Raw genomic sequence first — 25,421 nt, forward strand, 5'->3', positions numbered from 1 at the left:
TCATGTGCATTGATGACATAAGCACGTTTCCAAGACAAGAGAGGGGATTAGGGAATTTTTGGTTAATAACTTGACAATTAGAGGATACTTAGGTTTGTAACTTTTATTTTCCTTATTTTCTTGTTGTTCAGGTCATGCCTGACTTTTCATGATCCCTTTTGGGATTTTCTTGGCACGGATAGGGGGGTGGTTTACCATTTTCTTCTACAGCTCATTTTACAGATGAGGAACTGAGGCAAACAGGGTGAAGTGACTTGCCCAGAGTCATGCAGCTAGTGAGTGTCTGAGGCCAGATCTGAACTCAGGAAGAGGAGTCTTCCTGATCCCAGGACCAGTGCTTTATTCACTGTGCCACCTAGCTGCCCTGTATTTTCCTTATGTTACAATACAAATGTTGGCTAATTTGCAAAATTTAAATTCCCTTTCTGCCTCATTCATTATTACCTAATGTTGAGAAATCAGTTAAAATAATGAAATAGCTGACTACCTTTATACCTTTTTGCATAATTTTGTTTTAAAATTCCTGTTAGACATTGATACTGTATTATAAGGACCAGAATCTTTCCTTGAAGCCATGAAGGTGGGAGATTGCCTGGAAATTTGCAGGGAAAAGACCTCATCAGGTAGCAAAGACCTCCAACGCTGCTGTTAAATGTCAATTTCTTCAACCTTGGATCCATAAATTCCATTCTAAAGACTAGGGGTTAAGATTATAACAGAGGGGCAAAGTGCTTGGGCTGATAACCTTCCCTGCCTGAAAATTGAAAGGTCAAAAAAAATGCAATCTTTGCAACCTTAGAAATATTGGCCCACTTTGCTAATCTTAACCTGTGCTTTTCCTTTGAGATTTATTATCTCTTTGTAAAATCTCATGTTATTTTATTTATGTGATTGTTAAATATTATACTTGATTTTTACTCTGAAATGTATTATGAATTACTCTTCTATATGATATGAATTCAAAATAATGCTAATATCATTTAACTCAGTAGATATAACCAGTTAACATGCATTTATTAAGTGCCTACTATATGCCAGGCACTGTGCTAGGTGCTGGAGACATAAATACAAAGAATGATATAATCCCTTCCTTCAAGGAGCTGGGATTCTAATGGAGGAGGAGTGGGGGTGAGATACATGCAAAAGATATTCCTGATACTACATTATCATATATTATGTTACAGTTATAAAACGTTATCTCTGAACTGTCGGTACTGGGGATAGAGTTGGAAATTTTCTTGTAAGAATAAGTAAGTCATTTTCCCAAAGTTTAAAAGGACTCAAGTATTTAAGAAGATTGATATGGGATATAAAGCCTATTAATGGGAAATATCTCATAGTCCCATGGGACAATGCCACCATCTCATCTCAGGAGACTGGCTCCTCATGAAGGTCTTCCAGTGAAAATTTTCATTGATTCCCTATTAAAAAGGACTCCATCCCATGGATTCAGTGTATGAATTCCAGACTGCTAACAATGGTGTCTGAGCCCTTACCTGTGATTTGGTGAAGAACTCTGCCAAGGATTGAAGAACTCTGTGGAGATACAGGACCAAAAACACTTTCTTGGTAGCATGAACCAGAGTGGGGAAAGGGATTATACCCTTGGAGTAAGGGGACCAGACTATTCATATTTATGAAATAAAATGCAAGTGACCATAGTTCCATGCTTTATAGTATCCTTTGTATTTCTAGCCATTTCCAGGTAGTAGCCAGTGTAGACTTCAAGTAACCCAGGGCAGCAATCTTCCAAATGGCCCTTCCAATCCTCCTCCATGTATTATGTAACTCTATGGACTCTTCTGAGTTCTCTACCTTTGACCCATCCTTTACAGAGGCCTTTAGGACAAAGTTAACAGCCTTGCGTAGGTCATTCTCCACAGCCACATTGCCCTTGTCTTTCTCCTGGCAGAGCAAAGCTAGAACAGGATAGGGCAAGAGGAAAAGATTTAATGTTCTTACATATAAGTCAATGAGTTCAGTCTCACTGAGACAAATAAAAACTAATAGTTCACCTTTTAACCTTCAATCTTCAGTATAGCCCTTGGGAATAGTTCCTCTAAGTAGGACTCTTGATCCTGGATCACTACCCTTCCAAAAAAAGGGAAGCTGGTCCTCTAAGGCCTCTTTTTCTTCCCTTTTCCTCCCTTTTCCCAGTGAGTCTGTCATTGCTTTCAAAGGCCACTAGCACTTTTCATATGACTTTCCTCACTTGTAATTGCGCACGTCTAGTAATGCCCAAGAACAAGGTGACCTTTTTGAATACCAACTATGAGTATATTGTCTTTTAAAAGATAAAAAGAGGAAAATACAGATTCCAGCTTTTTTTAAAAAAAACTGCCATTAAGCTACAAGCAAGGGGACAACTTGCCTTTCTCTCTCACTTTAGCATCCTTGAGTTGTTCCATGTTTCTCTGGTAAGGGAGCTGTTAGCCACAAACATCCTGTTGCCTTACTTGTAATGTTTTCTTTGTCTTTCCTACTGCTGTATAGGGAGTTATAAGTCTGACCCCCACAGTGAGAAATCCTCTGAAAACAGGCTGCCTCCCAGCTTTTTAATATGCTTTAAACAACCTGACCTGCCAACAGAAGACTGGTGTTTATAGTACATGTGGACAGAGGAGAGTGGGCTAGATTTTTTTTTTCAGGAAACTGCAAAGCTCCTTTAATAACTCCCTGTATGAAATGAAAGGCCTATTTTTTTTTTCATTTAATACCAACATTCTACTCGCATTGCTATATAGCAGTGAAACATAGAATACAATAGTCTCCAAAGAATTAAAAATGAATATCACATAATAGGTCCATGGTGAATGTGAGCAGGCTGCAATATATAATGAATGAGGTACTTTCAAAAAATAGGAATAAAATGACATCAAAGAATTGCATGATAAAAGAAGATGGGCTGGTCATGTGGCAAGGGTGAGGGATCTCCTTTCCTATTTCACTGGGTGATCTTATCAACTCCTGTGGTTTCAATTACCATCTCGATGCAGATGACTAGAAGATTTACTTGTCTAGCACTAACCTCTCTCCCAGTCTCCAGTGTTGCCTCTGCCTTTTAGACATCTCAAACTGAATGTCCCATAGACATCTTAATTTCAAGATGTCCCAAATTGAACTTATCTTCTCCCCCTTCCAATCCTTCCTGTCTTTGTAATTACCCATTACTCCTCATTATCCAGGCTCACAACTTAGGTGTCATCTTTGATTCCTCACTCCCTCTACCCTCCCATATCCAATTTGTTGTCAAGGTTTATCATTTCTACGTAGGCATAAAGAAGTGGGGGATTAAAGATAATATGGGGAGAAGATAGTCATGAGAAAAACAAACTTTCTTATCCTGAAGACAGGATTAAAAGGGAACCTGGGGGAAAGAAAAGGAAACAACTAGATAGTTGGAGAATAGCTGAACAACAACAACAAAGCATTCAGCATAGTGCTTGGCATAGAGATGTTTAATCAATGTTTAATGACTTGATATGTGTGTGTGTGTGTGTGTGTGTGTGTGTGTGTACACACACATACATATAATGTAAGAGGGTTTCAGAGAATCCTGAGTAGTATGAACTAACAATGCAATAAGCAGAACCAGAACAGTTTATACAATAATAACATTTTAAAGAATAAAAACTTAGATTCAAGAACTATGATCAAAGCAATTACCAGCTATTGTGTGGATTTGTTTTTTTTGACCATGCTTATTTTCCTCCCTCTCCCCCAGTTAATTAAGTGGTGGAGGGTGGTAAACCATAATTATACAAAAAAAGAAGGCCATTGTAAGACTTTTAAAAATGAACTGAAGAGGACAGAAGGAAATTAAGGATGCACAGACAAATAGGATAGTCAAAAAAGTATTGTGTTGAATTTATTATAAACTTTTTTAAAAAGCGAGATATGAAATGGAGAGTCAGAGTTTCACATAGAAAAAGTCTTGTATTCTGCTACATACATAGAGATGTTTTTAGTGTAAAAGTTCAGAGTGAAACAAGAAATTAAATTTTGCATTGGTTCTGATTGTCTAGGCCTGTTTTCTTCAGAACCTAGACCTTTCAGCTAGACCCATGGCTAGGAATCAGGTTTAAGATTTTATCTGACTCTTGTCTCAAAGCTTTTTTTTTTTTTTGGCTTTTAGGCAATTGGGGTTAAGTGACTTTGCCCAAGGTCACACAGCTAGTAAGTGTCACGTGTTGGGTGAGGCCCCATTTGAACTCAGGTCCTCCTGACTTCAGGGCCGGTGCTTTATCCACTGCGCCACCTAGCTGCCCCTGTCTCAAAGCTTTTTCACACAACAGTGATGTAGTCCACAGCTCAATCCACTGAGAGGACTTTGCAGGATCCGTATCTCTCAATATATCTCCTGTTATCAGACTAATTGTCTCTGAAGTCCAGAGGCACACATGCCATTCTTATAGTGGACAGCGAAGCAGAAAAACGTATTCCTTAGGAGCCTGGAACTCATAGATGGGGCCATTTGGGCTAGTGAAGGATGTTGAGGCTAGGACTAGATGCCTCAGCCTCTTTAAAGGAGGTGCAACCTGTTTGTGAAGGACACTAACACCTGAAAGAGCCAAGCAAGCATTCCCATTTGTGTCTGACCCATCTTGTTCCAGAGGCCATCTTAAATCACCAACCTCATAACAGGCAACTCTAGAAAAAAAAGTCCAGACCTTATAACCAGTATCACCTATTCAGTAGCAACCAGAATCCAGTAACGGGCAAGTAGCTGCTTTTCAGAAGTGGCACTGTGATTGACTGGTTCAGGAGCTTGTGGCTCTAAAACTCTAGTAGCCAATTAGCCTGGGCATCCCTTGGTGCCAGCAAAAGACTCCAGTCAGCTTGGTCTTTATGGATGGAGACTTCAAAACACAGGGCCATCTTGAGAGTTATAAGGGGCCAGTCGGACGGTTGGATGGCCCAGTGTACATCTTCTGGGTTCTTCTTGCAGACTCCAGGGCTATCCATTAAAGGAGGACCATCAGGATACCTGGATGAAAATGTACGTTCTCCAAAACTCAGAGTATCTGGGCTTCTTTTTTAAAATGTGGAGGTGTCAGTAACATATTCTGAATTGTGTCCAGAATCATGTAGGTTTTCCCCATCCACTATATCCTCCAAACCTTGAGTGGCCTAGACCCTAGATTTTCTTATGGTTGATCACCCATCCCTTATACTTCCTATGGGCCATCATCCAACATGGGGCACCTACCTACCATGGCTTTACTCATGTCATAAATGTAGTGGTGGACAACAGTGCCCTCAGGAAGTGGGGCCTCATTCAGGTTTCTGCCTGACAGGCTGTGGCAGTGATAAGGGAGAGTTTGGTAGCCCTGAGAAAGAGGATGAAAGTGTCCTGGACCTCTTTCCAGGTGAAAGGAAACTACTTCTGACTAGCCTCAGCCAGAGGAAAAGAGAAGAAAAACACTGGTAAGATCAATAACCCCATACCCCACCTCCCCCAGGCCTGGGCTACCTGGCGTGACAATGTTGTTCACTTTCCTATAAGCCACCAGGTGCCATCTGTCTTCTTCATAGGCCACAGTAAGGGCATTCAATGTAGCAAAGTACTGGGGTCCTCTTCATCTCCATCAGTAGGAAGGAAATGTCTTTTTATGTGCTGCCTCTATGGCCCCTGAAATCTTAGTTCTGTTCTGTACTACATACATGAGACCGTCCAAGCAGCTCCAATAATTTCCATTTGGTTCAACTGACAATAACTGGCACAGAGGTTCTCAAAAGAGCCTGTATAGGGAACAACGCCCAGGAGCTCATGATGCCCCTTCTTTTAGATGCTTCAGAGGAGCCGAAGGGCCTTTACTGCTGTGGGTACAGTTTAACAGCATCCCCAAAGGCTGGCAATGAACTGCCTTATCAAAACCATGTCTCAGGAGCTTCTCCCAAAGGTCCCTCTGGCAGATGTCAGATACATAGGGGAAAGTAAATGACGTTTTAAAAATATCAATAAAATTTTATTTTTAATAAAATGCAATTACTTGGGGTCTCATTCTTTGTTGTTGTTTAGTCATTTTCAGCTGTCTATGATTCTTCACTTGGCAGATACAATCCCAATGAGCCGGCTAGACTTGTTTCCTCCTGTTTTCCTGTGAAGTGACCAAGGGTTTATCTCTTATGCTGTTCTGATGGTCCGAGACTGAGGCCCTACTAGATTCAAGCCAATTACCAGAGTTTCTGCTGGCTTATACCTCCCTGCTCCTTCATCAAAGCACCTCAACTTTTGAAGCTCTGAGATTGGGTTGGGTACAGGCCTACACGGTATGTCCTTACTCACAACTCTGGAACGCTTCTAGACAGTCTTCTTAGACAGTCCAGGACTAGATGAAGGAGCTTCTAGCTGCTTCACTTGTTCTGTCTGATCCCTTTTTTAGATCTTTGCTGGAATTAAATGGAAGAGCTGAGCTTAACATTTCACAATGCCATCTTAACTAGAAGCAATAGGTAACTTTAGGTGCCTAAAGTTATCACTGTAGATATCACTTTGTGAATATATGCTTACTTTCTAGAAGGATATGACAGATCTGTAGTGAGATGGTGTCCTTCATTGAGTTTGCATGGAACTGGAGCTTTCCTAATCTATTTGTTAATTGTAGATGCCCTTCTATTTCCCTGACACCATTTTTTGCTCTCTGGCAAAGGATATAAAATTCAAACTGTGGACCTTGTAAGAAAACAAAAATGTGGGTTTTTTTTCATTGCTAGGGACCCCAACATAGATTTTGTGGAACTCAAAATTTGTTCTTTCACTTATTCTCTATTTCATTCAATAAACTTTGATGGAGGACCACTATACACAGGACTCTGCCATTGAAAGGATGTGCCTTACCACAAGACCTATCTTGTTCTTACTCTCACTAGGCCTATCTGCTCTTTCCTGCTTGGAACCGTCTAAAGTGGGATGACTGATATGTATACAACTTAGAAAAGCTTAAGGTTTTTTGTTTTGTTTTGTTCTGACAAGGCTATGGCCAGATTATATTTTTCAATGATAAGATATGTGATCCCATCATTCCATGTAATTCCAGAGATTTAGCTACACGTGTGGAAAAAACTTAGTGGAGTGGAATGGGTTGGAAGGAACCCTAGTTCTAGATATAGAGGACCTCGGTTTAAATCCTGCTTCTGCTGCTTATACTTACACCAACTGCAACAGACTATTTAACCTCCCTAGTCCTGTTTCCTCACTTATAAAATGGAGGGGTCATTGTGGATAGACTCTCTTCCAGATCTATGATCCTAAGTAAATCATATCTGCATTTTAACTAAGAAGAGACTTGGAATTAACTCTCAGTTTTGTTTTCTCTTTGCACTATATGATTTCTCATTATTGTAGGGACAGATATTCGTTAGAGAAAAACTTTTTTTTTGGCTGGCAATGGGGTGAAGTGCCCAGGGTCACACAGCTAGTAAGTGTCAAGTGTCTGAAGTCAAATTTGAACTCAGGTCTTCCTGAATCCAGGGCCGGTGCTCTGTCTACTGCGCCATCTAGCTGCCCGCTAGAGAAAATTTTTTTTTGCTGACTCCTTAATACTGTTTCCACTTTAATTGAAGAAACAATCAGGAATGTGTCACAATACTTGTTTTAAATATTGCTGAAGACATCATGTGAAACATCCCACTTCAGATGCTTCAGAATCACTTTTCATGGTACTGCTAAAGCCCCTCTCTATTTGTGGATGTGTTTTTTACCTTGTGTGTGAAGATGATTGAAGAAGTAAGCAATTCTATCTTTGATGATGACTCCATGGCAGGTCCTATTGGCCAAAGCTTTATCTACCCTTTGCCTACAGATTTGATTTAGCTTTATCCAACTTAAGCAGGACCTCACTTCATTTTGTTTCAGCTTCATTTAAACCCAGAGAAAGTCTCACAGTTAACATCCATTTCTTACTCTTACCTCCCAGCCCCGTAAAAACTATTCAGTGTAGTCTCAAAATAATCTTTATCCTCTCATCCTCCCTGGTCTGTCCCCACCCCTGGCTCTCAAAAGTCGATTGTGAAAGATGAGGTTTTGTTCCATATAGGTATGGCAGTATTCAGTAGTATGCTCCACTTTCTCAGGTGAATTTACATTTCTTTATGGTGAATTTGGTGAAAGAAATTTACATTTCCTTATTGTTTCTGAGGGGACTGAATTATTCAAATATGATAACTGAGAAAACATCACTGAAGCACTTTATTGTACTTTGCTTTCCAGGCCTGGAAGTCTGAGGACACAAGTAGATTTTTTTTTTCAGGTTCGGTCAGTTTGGTTAACCCTCTACTGTGCAAACATCATATATCATTCTTCTGAGAGAATATGGTTAATAATAATAGTCAACTGCTGTTATGGCAGTCATTGCCCTCTATTGAATGATTTAAAATGACATGGCTAAGAATCACACGTGAAAAAAGATGGAGGGATTGCAATATGGACTTGTGAAGGGAGCATCCCCATTAATGAAATCATAGACCCACCAAAGTATAGAAGTACGCTGGGATTATGGGGAAGCACAAATGGGTGGGTAGAGTAGGGAGAGAGTAATGAGACTGTTCTTACTCTCCACGATAGTCCCTATGTAGAAATTGATTAGGCAATAGTCTAGGTAGCCTTTTCTCAGGGTTTCTTCCCAAAAGCCTTTGCCAGTCAAAAGGTCTGCTCTTTTAGAGGGAAAGCTGAGGCTTTAATTTACCTGTATCTAATTTCTGATTCTCTTTTAGGTCTGACATGTAAGTGGGGTGTTAGAGTGTGATTCAGAAATACAAAATTTATTTCTATATAACTAACAGTCTGGGGATAAGCGTTGACAAGTCAGAAGATGCCCTACGTGAAGAAGGGAACATCTTTATGCAAGTGACAAAGCAGTTTATTCATATGATCCTGTTTCCTGAAATGATTATATAAGATAATAAGCACTACAGTATTAAGAATCGAATTGGGCCATTTGCTTAGCAGCAGGCTGCTAAGCTATGCCCCTGTCTTACTCAATGGATGGAAAATAGCATTAACCGCAATACTTCCTTCAGTTGCAAAAGATTACAGTTGTGTACTTCTCCAATCTGCCCCAGGTGGAATTTATCTCAGGGTCCCAGAAGCTGAGAGCTCTGTGTGATTTTTTCAAGAGAGCTTAACCTATCAATTACCTTCAGCACTAGGGAGTTTGGTGGGACTATTATGTGAAGCATGGGTTTTGGTTGGTCTCATTTTAATACATATTCTTACAAAAATTGTTTAAAAAATGCTTAATATTCAGACCTTGAAAATCTAAACTTTTATTATTTCCTTCTCTTTAATTGCACAAGCATTCAGAATGACTAACATAAATTGAAACGGACTCTATTTTTAAAATGCCTTGGTGTATTTGTTGTTGTTGGATTTAAAGTATTCAGCAAGCAACTGCTTCACTTTAGTCATTGATTCAATGCTTAGAAACTGCATTTCATAAAAGCTGGCATTTATATAGCATACTGGTTGTGACCCTGGACAAGGCCCTTCATTTCGCAGTGCTTCAAGTAATCCTTTAATACTCTTAAGGTGCCAGTTTGTAATGGTAGATGGAGTTGCTTCATCTGGGAGTTCCATTGACTCTGGATTTAGTAAGACCTGTGTTCAGATCTGACCTCTGACCCATATGGGCTGTGTGACCATGAACAAGTCACTGAATCTTTTCAGAGTCACAGGCATAAAACTCAAATTACACAAAAAGTCGCCAATGTGCACTAATGCAGGGGGCTACTATGCCAGGAGTTCCTGACTCCAATAAATCAGTCAAGCACTATGCTACGAGCTGGGGCTACAAAGAAAGGCAAAAAAGGTCTACTCTTGAAGAGCTCACAATCTAAAGTCTCACAATTACAGTCACATTGCTCAGTTAAGACTGGCTAGAGGTTTTCACAGATGGAACTGCAAGCATTTTTCATGTGAACACCTTTCCATGATTGGGAGAGAACAGGAATGAGTTACTATCTTGATCACGATCAGGACCAGATCATCATACCAGAAACTAGGGCATTCATCTGTAAGAGAGGCAAAAAGCTCAACCGTGGCACTTAAGTTCTTATTCCAAGTTCAAGAAGGTACCAGAGTTTGTTCTGATGATTCTGTTACAGTAGTAGAAGCTGAGTTTATATAATCCTTGCTGAGATGGAGACCTCTGAATATGCTCACTATGTACAACACTGCAATATTGGATTAGGAGAGAGCTACATACCAACAAAGCAGAGCCTGTCCTACAAGAACTGAAGCTGTCAGGTCAACAAGAGGGTTACTGAATATCTCTTCGACCTTGATAAGATTCTGTGCCAACAGCAGGCTTAAATTATTCCACTGAAATCCTCTTTGTCTTTAACAGTAAAGTAGATCAGAGATGGGATGGACAAATGGTATGTATGTGGGGAAGATAATGGACCAGTAGGGAGTTGCATAAACACATTCGATAGCAGCCTTATGTTGACCTTGTGATAGACCTGGCAGGAAAACCAAGGTCAGGAAGAAACTGGGAGGACAAAGTACTCCTTTCCCCTTTTCTCTTCCCATTAAAGTTGAACGGTTTCTTGGACAATTTCCACAGACTCATCTACAGGAACTTTTAAAATTTGCAAATTGGTTTTGGGATACGGAGTATAAGGGGCATGGAAGCCAAATGAAGCAGATCAGTCTGCCAGTGGGTAAAGGCACTAGATTCTCACTTAGCCTTCTCATTCCATTAAACACACCCACACCCACCCAGCCCCATTTTGTAGCACACTCAATTTATTTTAAAATGGGAATTGAAGGGATAATTGTAGCTCAAACAGAATGCCTTCCTTCCTGTTTGATCACTGATGTGCCTTAGGACAAAGTGAGTCAACTCAACAGATCCATTTTCTTCGCTGAATGATTGAATTGTCTGGCTGGAAGGTAATCTAAAAATCCAATATTAAAACATGAAGATCCAAGTTTTAGAGATGAAGTGACTTCCCTGGGGTCACAATGGTTATTGGCAAAGCTAAACAAGGGCTTGGAATGCTTATCAAATCTGTAAATATTATGAGCTAGGAGGGACAGCTAGCCTGACAGCATGATAGAATCTGCATCCAAAAGTATCTTTCAGGTTGAAGTGATGAGCTAAATTTATCTACTAAAATGAAATTTAATAGGAATTAATGTGGAAAACTAATAAGTTAAAAAAAATCAAATACACAATTACAGGATGTGAGGAGATAAGGCTAAACAACACCTCTTATGATAAAGTCCTAAGGGTTTTAGTGGACCACAAAGCATAACTAAATAGTAACAAGGTAGCCAAAATAGCTAACAGGATGTGTATTAAGCATAATTTTCAGATACAGGGAAATGACAGTCCCAGCCACTCCCAAGACTCTCCAGACTTTTCCTCCTCCACCCCAGCAACCTTTCTCAAGATGGAGAAGCCTCCACTATCATGGCTCTGACTTGCTACCTAGGACCTGCATTTGAGAAGTACCCAGGCCTACCATAGTCTTTCAACCTGGCTCCAGGCCTTTGAATTTTACGCTTAACCACCTTTTCCCACTCTGCCCCCTTTTCACCTCCCTTTTAAGTGTTATCTTCCCTTACTTGAATGCAAAACTCTTTGAGGGTAAGCAATGCCTTTACAATGTCTGCGACATGGTATGCATTTAATAAATATTTTATTCAATCTAAATCTAACTTTGTCTGCTGTGTTGAGCGCATTAACAAACTGGAGTACAACCAGATCCAAGGTGGTGTCATGACTAGAAAACATTTCATACTCTGATCAGTGTAATAGCTAATCGTGATTTCAGAAGACTCATGATGTAGCACACTTCCCACCTCTTGGCAGAGGTGACAGACTAGAATATTGGTTCTCAAACTCTCTAGGTCTCAGTATGAATTTATACTCTTAAAAATTGTTGAGGATGTTTCTCCAAAGAGATTTCCTTTCTGCAGGTTATATCTATGTTTTGCTATATTAGAAATTAAAATGTCTTAGTATTATCATGAAAATAGTTTTGGCCTCAACCCCCCCCCCCCCCCCCCAGATCTCAGGACCTGCCAAGGATCCCTGGACCACACTTTGAGAACCACTGGTTCTCAAATTTATGAGACATAAATTTTCAGACATGGAAAGCATGTGAATTTGTTTTGTTCAACTATTTTGTTACAAGAGACTGACTCTATAGGAGGAGAGGAGGGTTGGTGAGTTAGTGACAGTGATTTTTTAAAAAGCCTCTAAAGAACAATTTTTTAAAAAATACAGATGATGAAAGAAGGAAGTTCAGAAGAAGGTACAGATAAGCATGGCAATTTTGTTGCTGTTGTCTTAAATTTAAAATGCACCCCCCCAAAAAAAAACCCTATAAGAAGTTCAGTTTTCTATTTAAAAAAGAGAAAAATTATACGTTTTGTTGAAGACCTAGGAACGTCTAACCTGGAAAGATACCAACAAGGGGTGAGATGTAGAACATAATAGTAGTCTTCAAGTATTTCAAAGTCTATTACATGACAGAAGGATTAGACTTATTCTGCTTGACCTCAAGAAACAAGACTAGCAACAATTATAAAAGTTGTAGACTTTTGGCTGGAAAATTTTCTTAATGATTGGAGCTGTCCAAAAAATTGAATGGGTTGCTTAATGAGGTCCCCATCACCGAAGGTCTTTAAGTGAAGGCTGGATGAAAACTTGATGGGGATATGATAGAGGGGATTCTTGGTCAGCCACAGGTCTGGTAAGATGGTATTTACTGGCCCTTTTAACTCTTGAGGTTCCACGAATCCATGTCTCATAATTCTTATTACAGCAGGGGTTCTTAACCTTTTTAATGTCATAGACATAATATTTTAAAATAAAGGAGGGCAATTACACTGAAATAGATAAATCACAATTAGGTAAGAAAATCCCATAAAATGTTCACTTTATTGGCATTCCCCTAGCTTATTTCTATTGGGCCAATACTTTACATAGCTATAAATTTGAGTAGTACAAAACTGAATACATGTGACCACTTCAGCAGATTCATTATTTGTACTAATTAGGATTTTAGCTGTGCAATTTTCAAAATTAAAAAAAAAAATTTAGACCCCAGGTTAACCCTTGTACTACTTTAAAGTGTCACCCATGCTACTCCCCTAAAATAAAATGTTTTCAAAATGAGAAACTTTTCCATCTGTCCTATCATACTTTTTTAAGGTGACTATATTGCTTCTAGGGAAAAGGTTACTTAGTCTTAGGAGGGTGTGCTCATTTCATACCATCGACCTGTGTTGTCAAAACAACCAGTGCCATGGAAAGGGGAAGGGAGGGTTTCCTCACACTTTAGGCCAGTGGATTTGACTTCCAATTCTTGCCAAAATTCTAGGACAAATTATTAACAGAATGATTTGTGAGCACCTAAAATGGGAGGTGGCTATCACTAAAAGTGATGGTGTCATCGAAAATTGGCTTTGCCAAGCTGACCCTTTTTAACAGTGTTACCAGGAAAGTTTTGAAGATAATACAGCTAGATTTCACCAGAGCATTTGTCAAAGTTTCTCATGATATTTTTGTGGCTATAATGAAGAGATGTGAACTAGATGATAGTGGTTAGGTAGTTTCACAACTGGTTAAATGACTGGACCCAAAATAGTAGTGATTAATGGATGCCAATCCAGAAAGAGAGGGGATAGTAATAAGCATTTATGTAGGGCCACCATGTGCCAGACATTATGTTCATTGCTTTGTACAGATGTTATTTTATCCTCACAATAACCCTGCAAAGTGCTATTATTATCCCTGTTTTATAGTTGAGGAAACTGAGGCAGAGACTGACTTGTATACAGCTAGTCATACAACTAATAAGTTTCTGGGGTGAATTTAAACTCAGTTCCTGACTACAAGCCCAGTGCTCTATATTCACTGTGCTACCAGCTGTCTCTGGCAGTCTTCTGTGAAATGCTCCAAAGACTGACCTTGACTTCATTGTTTCAAGTATTTTTTTCAGTAGCTTTGTTTGAAAGTACAGACATCATGCTTACCAAATCTGAAAATGACTCGAAGTGGTGAGAGATTGCTAACACACTGAAAGACAAAATTAGGATCCAAAAAGATATAAGCTAGAACACGTCAAATCTAGGACAAGGACTAGACCTGGGATTTCATCAATATTGGGAACTCCTAGAAGAGGGAAGTGTCTACCATTGCAGGTCAGCACGCTCATCTTAGAGTGCAGAGTATAACACTGAGAAGTTAAGTGACCAGGCTAGGATCAAAAAGCTAATATGTGAGTAGGACATTAGCCTAAATCGTCTTATTTTTGAGGGTTAGCTCTCTATCCACACACTATTTAGGAAATTTAAACATTTAAGTACAGAACCAGGGAGGTATGGCCAGACAATCTGTGTGAAAAAGACATGGGAGCTGCAGGGTCTATACGAGTCAATGCTATTAATAGTTAAAAAATCAAATTTAGTCTCAGGCTTTGTTAGCAACAAGACAGTGTCCAGAAGAAGGATACTACTCTATCTTAGCAATACCACACCAGGAGTACGGTTCTGGACACCACATTTAGGAAGAATGACAAACTGGAGGTTGACCAGGGATCTGAAGGGACACGAAACCATGCTATACATATATATGTTGCAGGTACTAGGGACAGACACAAGGGAGAGATATGATCACTAAATAGTTGAAAAGGGTTCTAGATTTGCTTTGCTTGGCCCCAAAGGAATTAGGAGCACTAGATGAAAGTTGCAGCAGTAGACTTTACCTTGATATAAAGAAAATTTCCTAATATGCTTTGGGAAGGTAGTAAGCTTCCAATTACTAGGAAGCTTTAAGCACAATTTGGATGCCCATGTATAAGGGGTGTAGAGAGGATTCTTAATCAAGTATGGATTAGTCTAGAACCTGGATAGTGAGAGCCCTAAGATTCTGTAATTCTATGAAACTTCATTTTTTTATGTCATATGCTATTTGATGCTCATCTCTAAACTTGTCTGCATTTATCTCCTCAACAAGCATATGTGTGTGTGTGTATAGCAATTGCCTACCGATGTTTTGGCTCAGCTCTTTATAAGGAGAGGATTTCCACACTTTCACTCCAACTAGAAAATAGTAAAACTCACCTGTGCAGTTTTATCCTGGTCTGGAATTAACCTTTCTCTGAAGGTAAATGAAGAGTCTAACCATGGAAAGTCTTGAATACCTGCTTGCTGCAATGATAGCAAATCTCATGCTTCCTAAAAGGGTAACATGTGAAAGCTACATAACCTTGGGACTGTCTTTGGAAGTCACTGCTACAACTCCTCTGAGACACCTGAGTACCAAGTCTTGACCTTGATTTTTAAAAAGGAGAAATGTGGAAACTAAAATTAAAATAATGCCCAGTAATTTTTTGCATCAAGTCAAAAAGCATGCAAAGAAGAAAAAAACAGTTTTGGTTAGCTCTTGAATAGATAGAACCTTCTAGGGTCGGCCTCTCTTTTTGGTGTTTGAAACAGGAAGCACTAAAATGATGGGTTTGTTGATAATTTCCACTGGCATCTCATCACATGAATCTTTGTGATTCATCAGTGAGAAGAGGCAGTATAAAGCACAGAACGTGCTCCCTCTGCTTGCTGTCTCCATCCAAAATAGAGGGGGTTATTCAGAGCTCGCCTGGGATCATTACAGAACTAAGGAACTTTGGCTGAGTTTTCACATGCAATTAGTACAGAACTTTCCATGCCTAAGGAAAATGACAGCTTCTTGTGTCAAGACAGTAGGAAATAACCCCAGTAGCCATCCTCCAGCTGTGCTCAACTCCATCTCACTGTCACTGACTAATGAATACTCAATTTGTTAATGATATTTTCCAGCCTGTGACCTTCACTTCCCTTCCAAATGCTTTCCTGGCATTAAACTAACCTAATTTTGATAAATTGATTCAAAGGCCTATTATAGACAAGAGTCTTTCCCTCATATTTTCCCCTTGTCTTTAGCTACCCTTTTGTTCTGTCTGCTCACATTTCCTTACACTATTATTAATTTTTAAAAAATGTTTCTTCTTTAAGTATTCTAAAATAAATACTGTATTTTATTTCTTAATAATGATCTTTCAAGCCCCAGGTGGAACACTGGCTTAAAAAGAAAGCAGGAGTGAAAAAAGGAAAAGACTGACATAATGCTGTGTTCCAACTGTAGACCATACCTCTCAAGAGTTTTTGGGAACTCTATATTTGGGAAGCAAAGACTTTTAGTTTCCAGAATAAACTGTGGAGAGTAAGACTTTACATTTATGTGTATTAACTTCATTTTACTCAAATCAAACCAATGATAGTCTTGTCAAGGTCTTTTTGGATTCTGACTTATGAACCAGTGTTTGGTATCTAGAGATTTGTATCAACTGCAAATTTGATCAGGCTACCCTTTAAACCTGATCTAAGTCACTGTTAAAAATGTTAAATAGCATGGATCCTTGGCATACTCTAATGTAGACCTCCTTCCAAGCTGATATGTAACCTTTTTTTTTGGTTCAGGCATTCAACCAATTTCATATCCACTGAATGAGCCCACATCTCTCAATCTTTTCCATGAGAACACCATGACAGACTTTGACAAATGATTTACTAAAAACTATACAAATGATATTCCTCATATCTACCAATCTAATAACACTATCAAAAAAGGGAAATGAAGTTATGTCAGAAATAAAGCTGTTGGAACCACAACAAAAACCTATTGAGTGGAGAAATTTATAAAGTAAAAGTCTGTCCCTGCTAGCTAGAAAACAGCATTCAAGGCCTCTTTCCCTTCAGAGATTAGTCACTAGGTCATACTTTCTAAATTTCCTTGTTGGCCAACATTATTGGTTCCTTTATTAATGAAGGGATCTGTGTATTCTTCCTAGGTCCCAGTGATGTGCATGTTATTTGGGAGAAGAATGGACAAAAAATAGACGTGTGTGTCTCTGTCCAGACTCATATACTGCCTGATGGCAAAGTATACTTGTTTAGTTGGGTCAAAGATACACTAAAAGAAAGTTCGGAGTATTGTTGTTCTTTTCTCTCTAAGACAGGAAACAAGGGCTCCAAAGCATGGATCACCGTGGACAGACAAGGTAAGTGGGCTGTCTTCTCATATCTTGAGCTGAGAACAATCAGTGTGCTAACACTGGTTTTCCATAAGGTTGTATTCTTTCTGTTAAAAGATAACCAATTCATTTAGCTAAAAATGAATTCTTTACACATTCTTTTTGGTATTCTGGTCAGAGGGCCAATGCTAAACAATCAAAAACAATGAAAAGGGGCAACTTCATTTTTTTCTTAAAAGAGAGTGCCTCCTTTTCAGGAAGAAGAGCAGGGCGTTTGGAAGCTGGCCAGAATCACTGAGACAGCCATCACTGACTGAGATAACCCCATGGTAGCTTAAATAACTTACATACCCATAGATAAACCAAAAGCTTCATTTTAGTGTATAGCACTAACCTCTTTTTTCAACCAGGCTTTGTCACAGATATTAATGAGGGCAAGCAGAGAAGAAACAGAATGAAATGAAAGGAAATAAAAATTTTATGTTAATTGTAGTGTTCAATGTCTTACTTTTCTATTTGGAGTCCCTTTGTATAATTATTTGTTAATGCAGCCTACTAGTTACTTGTAAGAGGACAACACATACACATCAATAGTTTTCAGTTCCCAATTTGGCTCACTATTGGATTTTAGAAAGCCTCTGGGCTAACATTTTCTAGGCTGAAGAGACATTTTGATGGCTATAAACATAAACCATAAACATTTGTCTCATGGCTTTCATTTATACATTAGTTCACCTGTTCTGCTTTCCATAACTAAAATGTTTAATAGTTCCTAAAATGTTGTGTGGTGAATCCCCATGGGCATTAATGCAAAAGAAATAATGTAGTTAAGGTTTTATGATTATGGAAAGGTGATCATGACAGGTTTTTAAGGGAGCTAATAAATTAAATGAAGTAAAGCTCCTAAGATTCTTGAAAGAGCATATATTCTAGTTCACGTATCTCTGTTACCAAACTCATACTCTAGATTTCAATTACAGGCACTAAAGACAGCTCAAGTGAAAAGAAGTCTCAACAGTGGCAGGCCCATCCCAATAGAATCATCCACTATCTTCTGGAATATTTTTTTCATGCTTAGAAAGAATAAACTACCTACCACCTTGCACAAAAGTAGAAAAGGCAAAAAAGATGTGGACTGAAGACATATTAACAGACAGTAAGGTAGAGAGCTTACAGGTTGTGAAGGATTCTTAGAGCACCAGCTTGAGATACTCCAGAATTTACCACCTATCCACCTACCCCTACCCTTTGATGTCTTTGAGGGAGACATCCTCTCCTGGTTGAGGCTGACAACTCAAGCAATATATTCCAGGGCTGTGTCTTGTGTCACAGATTTCTTTTCAAAACCTTGTGGAACTGTTTATATTTTTCAGAGGTCACTCATCAAGAAAGCTGGACTAGAGAGCTCAATAATTGGAAGAGTGTGGTTAATGAACATGACCAAATGATGCAGAACTGGAAAAAAGCCTGGGTAGGAGGATCTTTGGGTTATTTGTGCAGCTTTGCTTTGAAGTCTATATGACAGCAAGAGCCTGAGACAATAGGTCTCTGCTTTTTAGGGTTTATGTCTTGCCTTTAGTTTTTTACTCCCATTTTTTTTTCTACTCTCAGCTATCATTTAGAGACATCAAGGCAACTGTTACTTTGTTTTGGATATGCAAAGCTCTTCACATGATAAGAGTGCCACGTATGATTTCCTGTTTATCTAGTATGAGAAATGTCCCTGCTGTCTGGAAGAACTACAGACACGTTTCTCAGAGATTATGGAAATGCTAATTAGGTAGCTAAAAGGACAATACCTCAGGGGTTGGGACAACGAATTCAAGCATTCTTTATACATACACATTAATTCCTCTTTAATGGGTATATTTATTTTGTGAAGTTAAGTTGCACACCATGAAGTTTCCTCACATGTTAAATGAAGGAGGCTAGTCTAGATTACCTCAAAATGTCCCTTTTAGAGCTAAAACTTCAAATCCCATGATTCAAAGCTGGTGGCTGGAAACACAAATGGAATGCCATTTTCAAACCCTACTCATGGTGCACAAATGCCTTGCCCCCTACTCCACTTGGAACTGCACCAAAGCTGGTAAAAAAAAAAAATTCCAACTGGCAAATATGAATACCTGCAGAGAATTCATCTTCAAAAGTAGCAATAATGAGACAGGAAGTATACCACCTTTTCCAATGGTCCACATTTCTGGCAATAACCAACAATGACCTTCTTAGACAGTAATCTTAACACTTGAAGTACTAGAAATCTTTTTCTTTGCATTTTCTACTTTTATCTCCTGAGAGAGAACCAGATCCTAAGCAGTAAGCCTTAAATCCTATTATAAAATACCAGTTTCTTCACAAGAGATCAGCTTGAGTACAGATTCAAGGGAAAAATCAAGTTTGATTTTCTTTCAGGAAAGCTGTAATGAGGACACCTATTTAAACAAGAGGCTGGAGAAAGACTGATGAAAAACCATGGAAAGTTAAAGCTCCTTTTATTCCAACCACACTTCAAGAAAGATTCCACATGGCTTAAAGCTGGAAATCAGTTCTTCAAAAGCAACTGAGAATGGAGAAATTGAACAAGATTTTTGTCACTATTCTGAAATTTCTTTTAAAAAATAAACCAGTTACTAATGAAATATTCACAATTTGAACATTGTTTTCTCTTAAGGCATGGAAATTCATGTTGTGTTCACTAATACAGGAACATATATAACCCCATCATGATTCTGGAGAATGGAAGATGGACAATGTGGCTACTTGGACACAGGCCACGGAGAGTCAATGTGATCTTTTATTGCAAGCTCTTAGTCAAGATGATTAAGGCCATCTTGCTGTAGTTCAGGCTGACAAATAAATGTAAACTGTCTAAATGTATTTTAATAAGTGTGTTTAAAGATTTTTTTCTCCCACAAAACTAATCCTTAATTTGTTTTGAAAAGCAATACATTTTCTTGTCAGCTCAGAAGCAGGCCAGGGAATGTGGTGACCAGAAAGCTGAAATCCCAATCCATTTACTAGTTGTGACCCTAGGTAAGTCATTTAATCTCTCTCAGTCTCACCTTTATCATCTGTAAAACGGAGATAATAATGCCACCTGCCTCACGGGGGTCAACTGGGATAATCCATGTACAACACCACATGAACCTTAAAAGCACTCTATATCTGTTGTTAGTGTGTCTGAACAAACGAACTAGGGCAAAGGGAAAAAGGTAACGATCCCAAAGACTAAGATGTTACAATGGCCCATTTTTGATGGCCAGGCTTGTGGTTCATTCTCCAGGGCCTGCTGCTGCTTTTCTAACTTCCAATATGACTGTTATACTTTTTACTCATACAAATTCCCTTGGAGTTGAAAAAGGAAAATTCTATATAATCAGTGTTTCTGATGAAACAAATGTCTGGTTGAGGTTAGTGAATGAACTGAGGAAAAGGATTCTGATATATTCACTCAAAGTATTCTTGTTCCCATTATCATGAATAACTTCAGTTACCTATGATCTATTTCTATACTATTTTCTAACAGATGGTGGTTTATGCCTTCATAAAGTCTATACTCTCCTTAGTATTATTATTTTTTGTTTGTTTTGCTTTGTTGTTGTTTTTTTTTTTGCTTTTTGGTGAGGCAATCGGGGTTAAGTGACTTGCCCAGGGTCACAAAGCTAGTAAGTGACATCTGTCTGAGACTGGATTTGAACTCATGTACTCCTGACTCCAAGGCCAGAGCTCTATCCACTGCGCCACCTAGCTGCCCCTCCTTAGTATTATTTTTAAAAACATGGAAATCTTTTACTGGTTTTCACAGTAGTCATGTGACAGTTCATGCTTTCTTATATTTCAATTTTTAGTGAATCATTTATGGATACAGCCTGTGCACATACCTTGAAAAGATAAAAGTGACAAGGTTTTTATTCTTAAATTTTATATATTGTATTAGGGTCCCAATTTAATCTTAAAATGGTCCATTTTTTTGGTATTAGGACATTTTAAACAAGTCTAGTATAGGATCTGTGTTTATGTTAAATCAAAGGTATCTTTACCACATAAGTCAAATACTCAAACTAATGCTTAATTGTGGTTCTTAATATTTCCATACTGTTTTACTTTAGTCTTGTGTAAATTCACAACAAAACCTTGTTTTCTGTTGATAAGCTCTAGTTCACTAAGACATTTAGCATGTCCAGTAAGGAACCGAGAAACTGTACCAGAACATATCACCTTACATAGCAAGATTAAGTATTTTTATCCAAAGTAAACCATGATTTAACCCTAGGTTAATTATCTGTAATATGTGCTCCAGAGTGTGTCACTGTGCTCTGATTTTCACAGTACCAGCCCTAACTCAGATTTAATGACCTGTTTACTCCAAGAGGAACTGTTTAAGAGGCTCCTGTTGCAGCCCTTTCTGGCATTCTGTTAAAAAGATTTGTAAAGGTTCTTCAGTGGTTCCTGTAGTTTTTACTATGGGCATGGAGCATGATATCTAGAATACATGACAAATGAATTGATGGTGTTCTGTAAGGAATCAGGCTTTTTCTTTTTAACTACAAAATTCATCTTGATGGAACTGTCTATAGTGTACTTCTACACTATGAAAACCAGCATATAGCTTATGGAATTATACATATCTGTTCTGAAGTTTCATTAAAGGATGATCTTTTGGTATGCTGCATTGTGAAGAGTAAAAAAATATAACAGATCACCTCTTGTTACATGCATTTATTTTATATAGAAAGCTGCATTCATTATATATATATCTTAGAGTATTTAACACCATGTACATGGTAAATAATTTTATGTTGATTCTTGACAAAATCCTGGTCCATTCCTCAACTATTTTTCCTGATTATTATCGCCATGAAACCAAAAAGGAACAACCCTATCTGAATGGGGTTTTGTAGAATCGAGTGGCAAAGTATTTTGAGTCTTTTATTCTAAGTTTGAGGTTTAAAAAAAAGCTACCATAATAGTTAATAATATGGGCTTTGAAACTTAAAAAAAAAGGGAATTAACAGCAGGAGCTTGTTTCTAGACAACAGTAAAGATGTTTCAAAGTATCATTTTAGTTTTTAAATTATAGAATATTGGGTTTCAAGGAATAACGTGGCTTAAAGTATGCCAAAGATGCTTATGATTACTTAGGAGATGATTATTAGATATTAAATCTTCCTTATATTAAAGCAAATTACGTTTACTGTCTAGTATTTCAGAATTATCTTCAATATTTATGTACATTAGGCCAGTAACACTTATTCTTCTGCCACAATGATGAGAGGGGAAAAAAAAACTGAAAGAAACTTCTCTATACAGTGTGATTAGCCAAAATAGAGAGAAAAAGAGAAAGAAAAAAAAGAAAAAGATCTAATGCCAATCTATGGAGTCTGTCAACAGCAGACTGACTTGCTTTTTCTCTAAGTATTGCCCAATATCCTACAAGTAACTTGTTTTAAAGGTTAGAGCACAAAGTGCAGCACCATACATGACTGCTGATCTCAGCACAGACAGACGAATCCATTTTAGCTTCATTTTTTTCTTTAAAAAAATTAGCTCCTCATGTGAACTATTTCCCTATGGCATGATCTGCTTCAATTAAACATATTTTCAAAGCTAAAAATGTTCTGTTAGTTTGATACGCAGAGTATGTATTAAAATTTTACACTATCCTTAATTTGGTGAAACATACATTGCAAAGTTAATTCAAGTCAAACTCAATCAGCCCTACTTAGGAAGATATTTTAGGAGTTACTCAAAGTTACTCCCCGTTTCAAAATATCAGTACAGGAACAAACCCCATCTTCTTTGAGATTGTGTTATTTCTCCCACCCCCACCTTCCAAATTTAGGTTAAATAACCTCCAGACAGAATGACAAATTAAGAAAAGGTAGCACATTCCTCTTCCAACTTAGAGACCAAAGGAAATCAATTTTCAACCTTTCTCTTTGACTCTTAATTTTTTTAAAGATATTATATCAAGCCAATTTGAGATTTTAACTTGTTTCTTTTATACCCTATACTATGTTGATTTAAAAAAAAAAAAGACTAGAAGTTGTAAAATTTACATAAGACAGTGTTTAAAAAGCATTATTCCTTCTGAAGCTCTCATAGCAACTTTTCTGAACATCTCAACAGTTTTTACATTTAAACTGGTAAATTCCCAGGACCCCCATGGAATACTGTATTTTTCTTAATCTTTGAGCTCTTCAGTGCATTCAGTATACTATGCCCTACTAAAAAACCAACAACAATAATGGAGGGGAAAAGCCTACTTAGCTGCCCTGGTTCCTAGTAAAGAACAGGGATGAAATGAAGTTATAGCAAAGAGAGAGTTAAGATTTGGGGTGGTCTTTTTTTTCTTCCTGCTAAAAATTCTCAAGATTAGCATAATGCCTGTCCACAAAATAGCCAGTTCTCTGAAAACTAAATAACTTGGTTTACTTACCTATAAATTTGTCTTTGGAGAGTAAAAAAGGAGGTGCTTTAGCAGCTGAGAATTAGTAAGTCTGTTTTCTAGTACTTCTCAGATCTACAGTGTACCCCACACTTCTCAAATCAATAAAGCCTATTTTATATAAAAGGCTTTGGAAAAAAGTATTAGCAACTGTTAACTTACTGTCCATTGTAAAATATTAACAGCTTGGTGCTTATTATATCATTTATCAACAAATACTGTATTAAACCATCAATTAATTTTGAAATTAAATAATCATACAAAATATTTTAAAACGTTCATAAAGAATTGAGGAGAAAAGGGGAGAGAGAACACAAAATGATCATCTTTTCCCTACCCCTCCACCCCAAAACAAGTATTCTTTTCTCATAAATTCAAGTTTAGCATTTCAGTGGTTGAAGTCTTCTCTAGTTCCAGTGCATATGGATTATATTCTTCAAGATTTTTCTTCCAGATTTTAACTAGAAGTAAAAGAAAACATTACAATTTAACATATGGTTTCAAAATGTTATGAAAATGCCACATTCAAACCATAAATATCTTAGCTATATTGAGCTTATTGAATTTCTTAAGGCTCCAGAAAATAAGGGCTGCCTATTTTAGGACACTAACTTGACTTACTGGATAACATCTTTTTTATTTTGCTTAAATGGTTTGTTTAATCTTTAACAAAGGTATACCTTTTTTTAATAATTCAAATTTGGCCATGTTTTAACCCACGCATAGAAAACTGATAAAGGATCCAGTTTAAGCTACAAGAACATTTACAGAGAAAGGAAAACTGAAGCTACATAGTCTGACTACTCAACAAAATGTGAGATTTTAAGTTTATAATCTTAACTGGAAAAGTAATGAGAAATCTGGATCAGAGTACACAGATTCATTAAGGATATGTAGATATGGCTGTTTTCTGCACTGTAACTTGTTATATACAGGACCTCATCGAGAACTTAGGGAGCTTACCCCGACTTAGTTTAATAAAGTCTGATGAGATTACATTCATACATTCAACAAAATGGAAAAAGGTAGGTAGACCAGGAAGCAAAAGACCTTATTTTAGATCTACTCCTACCTAGCTGCCCTTCATGAAATCAAGTCATAATGCCTGGTAAAACCACACTTTGGGATACCTGAAAGAACTATCAGATGTTATTGCTAAGCCAATGTCAGTGACCTTTGAAAGACTGTGGAGAATGAAGAGGTACTACACGAGTAAGGAAAGTATCTTGATTTTCAAAAAGGGGAAGAAAATGGAAAGCGGCAAACTGGCAGATCACAAAAATCTGAAAGGGATAATTAATATTTCAGAAGACAGCAAAAACCTTAAAAAAAAACTCAACAAGCTAGAACCATGAACCAATTAGAGCTAATAAAATTGATCTAAAGACTGTAAACAGTAGAGATAAATGTCAAGCTGTAAAAGACTGCTACTGTGATCAAGATCTAGGGGGCCATAGAGGATCGCAAGCTCAATATAAGAAAAAAACATGAAGTAGTAGCCAAAAATGCTAATGTAATTTTGTTTTATTTTAGGATAGGAACAATGTGGAAAAAACAAGTGATGGTCTCAGTCAAAGTCATACATATGTAATACAGTATTCAATTCTATAATTGATATAATAATTCTATGAAGCTCCATTACAGGAATGACACTGACAACAGACAGTGCAAACAAGAGAGAGAATCTATAAATCATCTGAGGATTATTTTAAGGAGTAAGGACATTTAGCCTAGAGATGCAACTTAGGGTAAATGTGACAGCTAACTTCATAAAGGGCTGTCACATGGAAAAACCATTAGATTTGTTCTAATCTAGCCCCAGAAGAAAGAATTCAGAGCAATGGTAACTGAATGCTGTAGAAAAGCAGAGTGAGATGTGATATAAAGAAAAAATTCCCTAACAATCAGAGCTATCCAAAAATAGACTGGAACCCTTTAGGAAGGAGAG

At 37.8% G+C, this 25,421-nt stretch overlaps 2 protein-coding genes across 4 annotated transcripts in view; one reads left to right on the top strand and one right to left on the bottom strand.

Annotated features, from left to right (window-relative positions):
* The window catches only part of SEMA4D (semaphorin 4D), a 185,924-nt gene extending 166,251 nt beyond the window's left edge, over nt 1–19,673 (top strand). The window contains exons 22-24 of one of the 2 annotated variants that reach the window (XR_002328805.2): nt 17,007–17,052; nt 18,399–18,496; nt 19,438–19,673. Coding sequence is in view for 1 of the 2 variants with exons in the window: in XM_021009554.2 (XP_020865213.1) it covers nt 16,843–17,052; nt 18,399–18,496; nt 19,438–19,488 (359 nt within the window). In the remaining variant the exon portion in view is untranslated. Of the gene's footprint in view, nt 1–16,842; nt 17,053–18,398; nt 18,497–19,437 lie in introns of both variants that reach the window. The other variant, XM_021009554.2, reaches the window with a different exon arrangement.
* SECISBP2 (SECIS binding protein 2) overlaps nt 19,501–25,421 on the bottom strand; it is a 57,731-nt gene continuing 51,810 nt past the window's right edge. For both annotated transcript variants that reach the window (XM_021009496.2, XM_021009495.2), the window contains one exon: nt 19,501–23,934. In XM_021009496.2, coding sequence (XP_020865155.1) covers nt 23,840–23,934 — 95 coding nt within the window. In that variant the 3' untranslated portion in view covers nt 19,501–23,839. The remainder of the gene's footprint in view (nt 23,935–25,421) is intronic.

The sequence above is a fragment of the Phascolarctos cinereus genome, unplaced genomic scaffold, assembly GCF_003287225.1.
Source record: "Phascolarctos cinereus isolate Bilbo 61053 unplaced genomic scaffold, phaCin_HiC Scaffold_4;HRSCAF=312, whole genome shotgun sequence".
NCBI classification, from domain to species: Eukaryota; Metazoa; Chordata; class Mammalia; order Diprotodontia; family Phascolarctidae; genus Phascolarctos; species Phascolarctos cinereus.